The 11,716-nt window shown below is 52.4% G+C and overlaps 1 protein-coding gene across 1 annotated transcript; it reads left to right on the forward strand.

The window, feature by feature from the left end:
* Window positions 1-1,895: 1,895 nt before the first annotated feature.
* MYDGF (myeloid derived growth factor) lies at window positions 1,896-9,567 on the forward strand. The gene is made up of 6 exons (XM_039516160.1): window positions 1,896-2,069; window positions 4,080-4,130; window positions 5,570-5,631; window positions 6,787-6,868; window positions 7,685-7,757; window positions 8,687-9,567. Exons 1-6 carry the CDS (start codon window positions 1,920-1,922, stop codon window positions 8,764-8,766), a joined length of 498 nt encoding a protein of 165 aa, XP_039372094.1. The 5' UTR covers window positions 1,896-1,919; the 3' UTR covers window positions 8,767-9,567.
* The last annotated feature ends 2,149 nt before the right edge of the window (window positions 9,568-11,716 follow it).

An 11,716-nucleotide genomic window follows, 5' to 3' on the forward strand; every position in this document is an offset into this window, starting at 1 on the left:
TCTATGAAATTGCAAGCTGGACTTATGGTATAAATCAAGTATTTCACAGCCAGCTTCAGGAACAGTCAGATTGATTTCTGCACTTACAGGCAGCAGAGCTGGCGCTCCGCAGCACCTCTGTCAAAGAGCAGCCGGTCCCCCATTTTTAGCAAGGGGTCTGGGCTGGTTTAGGTCATTGCATGAGCATATGAGCCAGACCCAATGGACACTGACCTGAAAGAGATGGAGGGAAGAGGAGATTTTTTTTATTTTATGGTTTGGGGGTGGGGTAGGGGGGCTAATTTAGTGCTGGCCTATTTGACAGCCCTGGAGAATGAAATCCTCTCGTTATAAAATATGGCCAGTGAGCAGCAGTGCAAGCTTCTCCTATGGTGTGCGGCCAGCGTACTGACCTGTAGGGGGTGAAAAGGAGCCATTCAATCCAGTAAAAAGAACAGGAGGACTTGTGGCACTTTAGAGACTTAACACATTTATTTGGGCATATGCTTTCATGGGCTAAAACCCACTTCATCAGATGCATGCATGTTCTCTGTTATATATATACACTACTGTATTTTCCACTGCATGCATCTGATGAAGTGAGTTTTAGCCCACAAAAGCTTATGCCCAAATAAATGTGTTAGTCTCTAAGGTGCCACAAGGGCTCCTCGGTTTTTTTACTGATACAGACTAACACGAATACCACTCTGAAATTCAAGCCAGTGTTGTTGTAGCTGTGTTGGTCTCAGGATATTAGTGAGACAAGGTGCGGGAGGTAACATCTTTCATTGGATGTCTGTTTGTCCTGAAGATATTATCTCACCCATTCAATCCTCGACTACCCTGCAGGCCCCTTGCCAGGGGCGGCTCTAGGATTTCTGCCGCCCCAAGCAGGGCGGCACGCCGCGGGGGGCGCTCTAGCGGTCGCCGGTCCCGCGGCTCTGGTGGACCTCCCGCAGACGTGGCTGTGGAGGGTCCGCTGGCCCCGCGGCTCCGGTGAACCTCCCGCAGGCATGCCTGTGGATGCTCCACTGGAGCCGCGGGACCAGCGGCCCCTCCGCAGGCATGCCTGCGGGAGGTCCACCGAAGCTGCCTGCCGCCCTCCCGCTGGGACGCCGCCCCAAGCGCGCGCTTGGCGCGCTGGGGTCTGGAGCCGGCCCTGCCCCTTGCCATGCTACTACTGCTCCAGGAGGGCACCACGGCAACGGCTCTGCACATGCCATTCCTATGGTAGCGTTCCTAGAGTAAGGTCACCGTTGATCACCTCGTCACTGCCCAATGCCACTGTTCGATTGTTCTGCAAACCCGCTCCCAGCAGCACCCGTCGAGACAGCGGTCACCGTGGCAGAAGGAAAACGCCGTCCCTGCTGTGCAAACGGTGCCACAGCTCTACAGTGACACAAACATCTGCTAAGAGAAGCTGCCCCAGCGTCACTGCCACATGCCTGGCAAAGGTCGTCCCCACGCCGCACCACGAGCCCTGGATGGTGCCGCCAAGCGGACGGCATCCCCACCGTGCTGCTCCTTCCAACATGCTGCTACAAGAAGCCATTGCTGCCGCAGAACCGCCCCAACACACCCCCGTGCAAAGCCACCCACCTGCCCCATGCTGCAAACAGTCAGCTGGGCCTCCATGGTGCAAACACCACCCCCGTCGTGCACGCACTGGGCCATCGCCCTTGTGCAAGTGAAGCGCCCTCGTGCATGCACTATCCCCCACACCACACTAACTCAGGGCAAGGTGGGGGCCCGTTCTCCTCCCTTGCTGCCCTCAGGGCTCTAGGGAGTAGAATGGGAATGTCCCCAAAGGGTTAATCTACAAGCCTGGTACCTCTGCCCACATCCAAGATGGCCGCCTGGGGATGCGCCTCACGTGATTCGGCTCGGCCTCGTTCTGAATTGACCCCTCCGGCTCGCCGTAGGGAGGCTTCTCTTCCAAGATGGCGGCGCCCAGCGGAGCAGGTGCCTGGCGGCTCTGGGCCGGGCTAGTCCCCGTTCTCCTCCTGTTCGCCACGGCCGAGGAGGGGCCCAGCACGGCCGAGTTCGACGTGCGGCCCGGCGGGATGGTCCATTCCTTCTCCCGGAGCCTGGTGAGGGGGGGGGCAGGAGTATGGGCACGATGCCCTGATTGGTTGAGCGTCACGTCGCTCAAACGTCCCGCCACGTTGATTGGGGGAGAGCTAGGGCGGGAAGAATGATGACGCCGAACTGGGAAACGGGGTGGGTCTCAATGTGGCCGGGTCCGGGCCGCTTCCGGCCAAGTGGCTCCCGGCGGGGGCCGGTTCGGGGGGGGCAGTCCTGAGCCGGGGGGCGGGGCATCGGGCCTGTGGCCCCTCCCCGAGTTGCTATGGGGGGGGTCGCTCCATGGGCCCCTCCCCTGTGTTTTTTGGGGGTGGGACCCGTAACCCTTTCAGTGGGACCCCCGCCCCCCCCCGCCCCCGCCAAAGGCCTGTCCTGTGGGCCCCCCAGGTTTCCAGGACAGAGGCATCGTCAGTCCCTGCGCACCCCCCCCCCCCGCGTGTCTCCAGGAGGGCGCTGCGGTGTCTGTGACTAGACCCCCTGCCACCCCCCAGTGACCCCTACCCACAAGTGTCCCCTCTGAGCCCTGCACAGACTGGCCCCCCGCCGGCCGGGCTCCCACGGCAGCAGCGCGGATGCTGGGTGAGGGAAGGACCCCACCCATCAAGTGCAGCCTCAAGGCTAAGGGTTGCCGGGTGTCTGGTTTTCCACTGGAACCCCCGGTCGAAAAGGGACCCTGGTGGCTCCCGATAAAAGTCCGGTTAGCAGCGCAGCGGAGGCCTGGGGCTAAGGCAGGCTCCCTACCTGCCCGGGCTCTGCGCTGCTCCCAGAAGCGGTCGCCAGGTCCCTGCGGACCCTAGGTGCTGGGGTGGCCAGGGAGGCTCTGCACGCTGCCCTCGTCCCCAGGGCCGGCTCCGCAGCTCCCACTGGCTGGGAACCGTGACCAATGGGAGCAGCACGGGGTGACGCCTGCAGGCACAAAGGCAGAGCTGTCTGGAGTGACTGCCTATGTGCCTAGAGGCCACAGGAACCTGGTGGCTGCTTCCCCAGAGCCATGGTAAATGCTGCCGGGAACCCACACCCTCCTGGACCGCAAACCCCTCAACCCTGTCCCCACCCCCAGCTGGAACCTTCACCTCCTCCTGCACCCCAAACCCCTCATCCCCAGCGCTACCCTAAAGCCCACACCCCTGGTTGGAGCCCTCACCCCCTCCTGTCCCCCTACTCCAGCCTGGAGCCCCCTTCTGCACCCCAAACCCCTCATCCCTGGCCCCACCCCAGAGCATGCACCCCCAGCTGAAGCCCTCACCCCCTCCTGCACCCCAACACCCCACCCTGGTGAAAGTGAGTGAGGGTGGGGAAGAGTGAGCAACAGAGAGACCGGGGCTGGGGGGGAGCGGAGCAGGTTTATTTGGTTTTGTGTGATTAGAAAGTTGGCAACCCTACTTAAGGCTGCTTGCAGCAAGGCCCCTGCTTGGGTACTAACCCAGCTAAACTTGATCCTGTGCCAGGGGCAGCTCTAGGCATTTCGCCGCCCCAAACACGGCAGGCAGGCTGTGTTTGGTGGCTTGCCTGCGGGAAGTCCGCTGGTCCCGTGGCTTCGGCGGACCTCCCGCAGCCATGCCTGCGGGAGGTCCAGAAGCCGCGGGACCAGTGGACCCTCCGCAAGCACGCCTGCGGGAGGTCCACCGAAGCTGCGGGACCAGTGGACCTCCCGCAGGCAAGCCGCCGAAAGCACCCTGCCTGCCGCCCCCATGGCGCCAGCAGAGCCCCCCCCGCAGCTTGCCGCCCCAAGCACACGCTTGGCGTGCTGGGGCCTGGAGCCGCCCCTATCCTGTGCATAGAGGAAACAAGATACTATAGCCGTGTTCTGGGGGAATTGTGAATACTTCACCACTTTCTCATGCTTGGAGAGAAAATTTAAGGGCTTTTGGCAAATCAGAACCTAAATTCCCCCTAGCTTCTCCAGGTTACGTATGTTCTGTACAATGCCAAGCAAATTGCTTATGCTCAACAAATAGCTAGTAACGTAGCATATCCTGTGTTAGAAAGACTACTGACTTTTCTCTGCTGTTTTCCAGGGGGATTACACCTGCACATTCACATATGCGTCTCAGGGAGGGACCAATGAGGTGAGTTATTTGAACACTTCACTGAAGAAACACAGGTGCAGAGGCTCCTTGGGAGTAGAATAAGAAATCTCTCAAGAGGTCCGTATGTGGAATGACTGTAGCTAATTACTTTGTTCACCATTTTTCTGGGTCTCTGGAGAACATGAGTGTATTTAGATTCCTGGATCTTGCAGTGTAAGAATAAGGAACAATTGCATCCCTCTTTGTGGAGATAGAAATTATCTTATAAAGACCCCTGTTTCTATCACAGCAACCCAAAGGGTTTAAACATCTTGAGAAGCCCCCCTGCAAAAATAATTATTGACTTAAATTAATAAATATTGGGTCTTTTCCACTGCCTTCTGATTGTTGCGCCTTTAGAGTTTGTGTATTCAAACTTTTCTCCACAACCACCAGGGCTAGAAATTTGGCCTTTTTTTTTAAAAAGGCCAAGAGTCTCTTTTAATTCTCTGACTCAAGGAGCTGGGGCTTTTCAAACAAATATCATGAGAGTTGGAAACACTACATGTCTGCAAAAGAGAATCACCTGTGTCAGCCTCAGCTGTGGATGAAGTCTTTGGGTGCTACAATAAGGCTGTGTTTAGCGAGTCCTGGATACCTGTAAAGCTTCTATAGCTTTGTAGTTAGTTTTGCTTTTGCGGGCATGGGGTGGGAACAGTTGGTGTCTCCCTAGAAGAGGGTGGTATTTTCCAACCCCTTACTGGTGCTGGGGAAATCTATGTGCAAACAGCCAGCAGGCTTTCTGCCCTTAAAGCGGCTTGAAGATTTTTTATTACTTGTATTACAAACAGAACAAAATGACTTTAGATTCTTGTGGCAGTTTCCTCTGGCGAAGGGTCAGCCCTTGTAGCGTGAATGGGGTCATGGCTTTTCTAGGGTGGGGCAGGGGGCCGCTGCTGCTCCACCCTTTCATTGGTACTGACAAGCGGAGCTAGAGGAAAGGGTTCCCCTGTGTTCCACCTGCTAGAAGTGAAGCTATTAAAAAGAGCCACGGGTAATTAAGTGGCAAACGGTGTTTAATTGTGTATGTGCGGTTTTAACAAATCACCCTTTGTCAATGCAAAATTTGTAATGAAACAAATCACCCTTTGTCAATTTTTTTACTTTCATAACTGATGTGCCAGGCCCAGAGGCGCCGGGGCTACGAACTGCCAAGCCTAGAGGCACCTGGGCTCAAGCAAGCCCTGGCACAAATTAAGCACTGCCCTCCGTTTGAGAATTATGTTCTGCCCTTCTCAAGCTTTCCCTCCTCATGCAATAAAGCCACAATATGAAGAATGTGACTTTAAGTTTCCAGTCTTGGTCTTTCTCATGAGATCCCTCCCCGGGAGTGTCAGTTGTTTCGGGGGAGGCTTGTGGTGTGCGTAGCTAGCACCATTGCTTTGGGCGTGACTGTAAATGCTACCGAGATTTACTGTTCAGACCTTTTCTCTCCACAGCAATGGCAGATGAGCATTGGAGTCAGTGAAGACGACAAGCTCTTCTCCTGTTCCGTGTGGAGGTGTGTTGAGTCATTTAAGAGTATGCCTTGTTCTCTGTACCTGGTCCCTTGAAACCCCTCTGCTCTCAGTATTCAGTTCTCCAGAGAGCCTCTCTGTTTGGCAGACACTTTCCCACTTTTCACTCTCCTGCAGAGGTCTGAGGCTTTTGGGTCATTTGGTAACATGTTTGGATCTGTTAAGGTTCCGTTTTAACTCCAAATTGCTGCCCCTTTTCTTCGTTTGGTGGTGTGTCCCTCCTCATGCTGCAGCTGGGATCTTCTACGCTGAGGCCAGGTCTCCACTAAAAAGCTAGGTCGACCCAGCTACAGCGCTCGGGGTGTGAAAAACCTACACCCCATCATGACTTAGCTATGCTGACCTAACCCCCAGTGCAGACAGTGCTAGGCCGACGGAATAATTCTTTTGTCGACCTAGGTACCACCTCTTGGAGGGGTGGATTATATATGCCAGTAGGAGAACCCCTCCCATCGGCATAGGAAGGGTCTACACTGAAGCGTTCAAGTGTAGACAAGCCTTCAGACTTAGTTGGCCGCCAGGATTCAGGGTGTAGATAAACCATCACACGTTTTCATGCTAGGTGGTATTTCCCCTAACTTGGGGTCCCTGGTCACAGATTAGCCTAGCTGGATTCAGGCTAGACCCTTGTGCATATTATTAGGGGGCTTTTGCCCCCAAAGGAATCTTCAGGCTTTCGGCAGCCTCCTTAGCCTGGCAGCAGTTCATAAACCCTGCCGTCTCCCAGCCTTTCCTCACTAGGTGGAAATACAGGAGAAAGGTGAGGTACGTTCCTGAAGGCACAGGACACCCTGTGATCACTGCGCATGCTCTCGCTGCACCTCTGTCCTTTCTTGTGCTGGGCCCATTTACAACAGGGACGTCCAGCCCCCAGCAGAGACCTGCTTCCTTTCAGAGCGTTTCTTCCCACCCGTTGGCAGTAAGAGAGATACACGTCACCTCCTCCCTCGGCTGAGCACGATGTCTGTAATGCTTCCACCCCTGCTAGCTGGGAAAGCCACGGGATGAAATTCAGATCCCGATTTCCCTGAGTGGCAGTGATGTTCTAATCACCAGGCCGGCAGCAGGCTCCTGTTCTGTGCCTTCTGGATAACCTTTTTTCCTCTTTCAAAGTCAAAGATTTTGCTCTTCCTTTTCAGGCCCCAAGGAAAGTCTTATCTCTTCTTTACCCAGTTTAAAGCTGAAGTGAAAGGAGCAAAGATAGAGTATGGCATGGCTTATGTAAGTCCCAGCTACTTACTTTGAATGGGCGTATGGGAGACGGGCTGTACACCAGAATGATCAGACAGCTGTACTATAAAATGTGTACAATGAAATTATTGCTCTCTTGTGCACTGAATTAAAGCGCGTTTCTGGCCAGAAACGTGGCTAAAATGGGACCCTCGTGCAGCATATAGTACCTGATCCCTGACAGTTTTGGACTGGTTGCTGGCTTTATGGACACCAGTTGCTAGTAGTTCTGAAGCAATGCTGCTATGGGATGGATGGGGAGGGGAGTTGTGGCCCAATCTATCCAATCATTCATTGTGCAGTGGGTAATGCCTCTGTTGGACCCGGTAGAAGATACAAAAGGTTTCTAGAGAACCATAGAAATGAGAGAGAAAAGACTTTTTAGTTCTGTGGTTCACAGCTTCTTCTATACTGGAACCCCATGTTCCAACGGAAACAAAGGTTTCCTTTCCTCCCCCATTTTATGTAGCCATTAAGAAAGGAAGGGTGCTTATAACCCCATGGAACCTCTTTATGACCCCCCATGGTCCAGTCCCTTCCTTGATGCTTTGCCCTCTCCAGTTCTAAACGTCTCAAATGATGAGCCTTCCCAGCACCTCCCCAGGGAAATAAAGTTTATAGGAACTAGGACAAATTCCCAGAGATTGGCCTCTAAATTTCCTTTGCTGATTTAATCCCTTGACCCTAGTCGTTACAAGCTACAGGAGCCAAAGTAAGCTTTGGCAGTGGAGCCAGATGATTATTTTGTTTAACATGGAAGCTCTCTGGATTAGCTCACACAGTAAAAATTCTTCTTTCCCATTTCAGTCCCAAGCTGCGACGGGTGGACAGAGCGACGTCCCCTTAAAGGCGGAGGAATTTGAAATCACCGAAACCACAGGTATGTAGCTACCTAAAGAGCAGAAGGTGACTTGTGAGGGAGATGAGGTCACTTATCCAACATGAGAGAGATCTCTGTATATCCCGGGGAAATGGGTAACAGAAGTATGGAAAAACTACATACACTACCCAGGTGGATGGTTGTGGTGTATTTTGATCCACGGCTGGAGCTTGGCAGTCTAATAGGGGACTGATGGAAAGGCCTCTGTGCCCTAGATGAGTCCGAATCACAGGTGGTAACAGTAGATTGTGAGCTCGTTGGGGTAGGAACTGTCTTTTTGGTGCTTGGCTGTACGGCACCTAACACAATGGGGCCCTGAAGCCTTCCCAGATCCCATCAGTGTTACCATACTGTGTTTGTGCAGGGGGGACAATAACTTTATTAATAAGCCTCTAAAGCGGGGGGTTCTCAGGACAAAATTTTTGGTGGCCTCAGAGTGTGGCCACCAACCCCTCCTGGTAGCCACGTTCACACTTTTTCCTAAAACACTTAATTAGCTTTAGGGAAAACAAATAAATATGCATATAGATACATCCAAATCATGGTAATTTATTTATTGCTAGCTAGTAAGTCTATTGTGAAAAGTGATATTAACAAGCATACAGGTATCGCTTTTCACAGCAGACTTACTCAGCCCCGTCGAACCTGGGGACAAATTAAGCCCTGGATGGAGGGGCCGGGGCAGTGGGGGCCGGGGCAGTGGGGGTGGGTGGGGGGAGCCCAAAGCCCTGTGACCTCAGCTTGCCGCCACTCTGCCCCACCACGGAGGCTGCTTTTAAGAAACGCTGCAAATACACTCCACATGTAGAAGGTGATCAGTGCAGTTCAGTTTTTGATTTGCCCTCTCGATCTCTTGGGAGAAACCGGCAGTTCTAAGCGTTGATGCTTCATCGTCCATTTACTCCCTGTTGTGTTTTCTCTCATTCTAGTGGCTCACAAAGAAGGCAAGTTCCGTTCCGAACTGTCTAAACTAGTGATTGTAGCGAAAACGCCCCATGACGAGTTGTGATCCGGGGACCTAGGGAAGGGGCTTGTCTCTCGGCTGGAGAAGCGTGGCGGATAAAGGGGACTTTTTCTTAATTGCTGGTTGTCTAGGGTGTTCTTTCCTGTTTCCCACATAGAAGTATATTGGGGTCCGCTCTGAACTGGACTTGGAGGTGTTAAGACAGATACCCTCTGTCTTGTGTCAGAGTAACCATGTGCCTGAGATGCTAGAAGCCTTTGCAGCTGGAGACTTCCTCTGAGATTCTTGATCTGTAGCCAGCCATTCTGTTGCCTGCTTTATGCTTCAGTGATCAGCTGAATAGGGTAAAGCTCTCCTCTAGCTGTGTCCCTTATCTTCCTTGCTAAGCAGAGCAATGCAGAAAGATAAGGAGCAGGATTTTAACAAGGTTTGCTAAAGGAAAGTAGTTAACTCTCTAGGCTCTGGAGAGGGAATAGGGTTTCTGCCCAGAAGCGTGACAGGAAGAACAGATTGAACGGGTAGTAGGAGGGGGTACAGAACCGGCCAAACCCATTCACTGTCCTATCTGGTGGGTGATCACCAACAAACAGCATTTGGTAAGCTGAGGAGGAAACTGTGCCCTATGCCCAGATCAGAATTTGGCACCTTGGCATAAGAAAAGCAGAGCTGTGGGGTCCACATGGGCCTTGTTTATTCTGATACCACACAGAAATCCAATGAGGCATCCATTATTCAATACAGTTCCGGGACTATTTTCATATATACTGAAGTGATTTTCTTATTTAGTCTAATAACTGTGAAGGAATCCAGAATTCCCTTCATCTGTATATAAAAAAATAAAATAAAGCATCGTCTCCGAGTTTGCTTAGATTGGTCAGTCTTGCTGTTCCAGCTTCTTACCGTCTCTACGATTGGGAGCCCGGAGTGTGGAATAGCCTTTGCTCTTCAGTTTGACATCCAAGCAGCAGACACCTGCAAATCCTCCCACTGGGTCTCCTTGGTTGGGAGACTGACATGTCATAAGACAAAGGCCACTTCAGGGACCCAACCCATGGTCTATGCCTGAGGAACCTAGAAGTTAGGGATGCAAACTATTGCAACATTGAATCCATCCTCCTGCGAGAAGCTGTATCAGACATTTCATCATCTGTTGTAGTCCCCAGCCATGGTGCAAAGACAACACTCGATCTGTGAGTTTGTCCCATTCTCCCAGTAGCTGTTGCTGGGTCACTTGTGTGTTGGACAGTAGTTAGGGACTGGTTAACCTACGTTCTGTAGAGTCCACGTGTTCTTCGGAAGTCTGTTGCTCCTCTACTGAGGTTTTTAGAAGCCTACCTGATTTCCGGAGATGCTGAGAACTTGTAGCTCTTGTAAAGACAGAAAGGGGAAGATTTTGGGGAGGTCGAGTGGGGGGGGAGGGGGGGAAAAGGGAAGTTCCAGGCAAGGCCCATCTCTGAGGGACCCTCCTTGTATAGTTGCTATATAGACCCGTTCCTGGTGAGTTCTGAGGTATGTTACATCATGCAGTGTTGTACCAGTGACTCATGATTGAGGACTCTTGCTGGGTCCAGAGAACTTTTCCCCACAGCGATGTTCCACATAATCTCATAAATGGTGCTGAGAATAGAGCAGTAAAGCATTTTTCTGTCAGTGTTCCAGCCCTTTGCTGCCGCATCAATCAGACAGGTTCCGCTTCGGTTTCTCTCTGAACATCTGCCGATGTGCCAGCTGGCTATCAACAGGCTGTTCCAGGCCTGGAACAGGCTGACAGGCGCAGGATGGTAAAGTAATAGAGATTAAACCTCTGCTTGCAAACTTTTACAGCTGCGAGCCCCAGAGGTGAAGAGCTGCTGTACACAGCTCTCTGGGCTCTCTTATATTCATGCACCTGTAGCCACTCCTTTCCCCTGCATCCCCAGCTGCTTTGCACAATTAAATTAGCTGCCATAGTTCAGAATAAGCCAAATTAAACACAGGAGGCTGGGGCTTTGCCATTTTAAAAGCCTGAAATTTATGAGTGCCACAAACCAGCAGCAGAAAAGGAGCTGTGTATCAGAGGGGCAGAGCAGCTCACTGCTCTAAATCTACAGGGTTAGCATTAGCAAGCTCCTGAAGGCCGGAGCTGCTGCACCTGGAGACATCCCTCAGAATGGGATGCACAAGGAGGTCACCGAGATAAGGCAAGGCTGCCTTTGTGAAGCAGCTGCTATGCTTAAAGGACCATTTTCAAAGCACAATGCAGAGATCAGAGTGCGGAAGACAGGCCCTGGATGGTGGCATCCGGTTCAGACCGTGCTCTCTTTTCACACCCTGCCTTTAGTTCATTCTTAAAAAGGGTGAGAAGCCAAACAGCGGCTTTATCCGGGGCATGGCCACGGAACTCTGGTAACGCCGCTGCAGAACGAAGCACTTGGGTTTGTGTGCCAAGGGGGAACGAACACCCGCAGACCCCGGCTCAAGTATTCTCATTCGCATGTGAAGCCTGGCCCCTGCTTGAATGGTGGCAGTATAGTAAAGCCGTCAAACTTTATTTGACTTCAGTGGCTGGCAAATGGGATTATGGAATCACCTAATTGATGGTGGTGCAATGGCCTATGCCCAACAAACTGGTCTCGGGGCTAATTCCCACTAAATAGGTGATGACCACAATTGACCCTTCCTGGCATCAAGTTAGCAGGGGGTGAAGACCCAACTACCTTCTCACCCTCTAGACACAGCCCCTCCCAATCAGGGTTGAGGTGGAGGGGAGGGGGAAGCTTGCCCAGCCACTGCCCACCTTGTACCTGCTCTGTGGACAAAAGCGGATGGTTAAGGGCTGGAGCACCATTGTCCTTAACTGGAAACAGTGTGGCTTAGTGAACAGAGCACTTGTCTGCGACTCAGTAGAGCTGGGTTCTGTTTTCAGCTCTGTCGGTGACCTTGGACAATTCACCTCCCAGTTCTGTTCCTCAGTTTCCCTATCCATAAAATGGAGACAATGCTACTGCTGTCCTTT

Source organism: Mauremys reevesii, linkage group 26 (genome assembly GCF_016161935.1).
Source record: "Mauremys reevesii isolate NIE-2019 linkage group 26, ASM1616193v1, whole genome shotgun sequence".
NCBI lineage: Eukaryota > Metazoa > Chordata > Testudines > Geoemydidae > Mauremys > Mauremys reevesii.

Coding starts and splice junctions, on each gene's coding strand:
- MYDGF (XM_039516160.1), top strand. CDS start 1,920: ATGGCGGCGCCCAGCGGAGCAGGTGCCTGGCGGCTCTGGGCCGGGCTA. Junction 6,869..7,684: donor TAGAGTATGGCATGGCTTAT/GTAAGTCCCAGC, acceptor TTCCCATTTCAG/TCCCAAGCTGCGACGGGTGG. Junction 7,758..8,686: donor TGAAATCACCGAAACCACAG/GTATGTAGCTAC, acceptor CTCTCATTCTAG/TGGCTCACAAAGAAGGCAAG.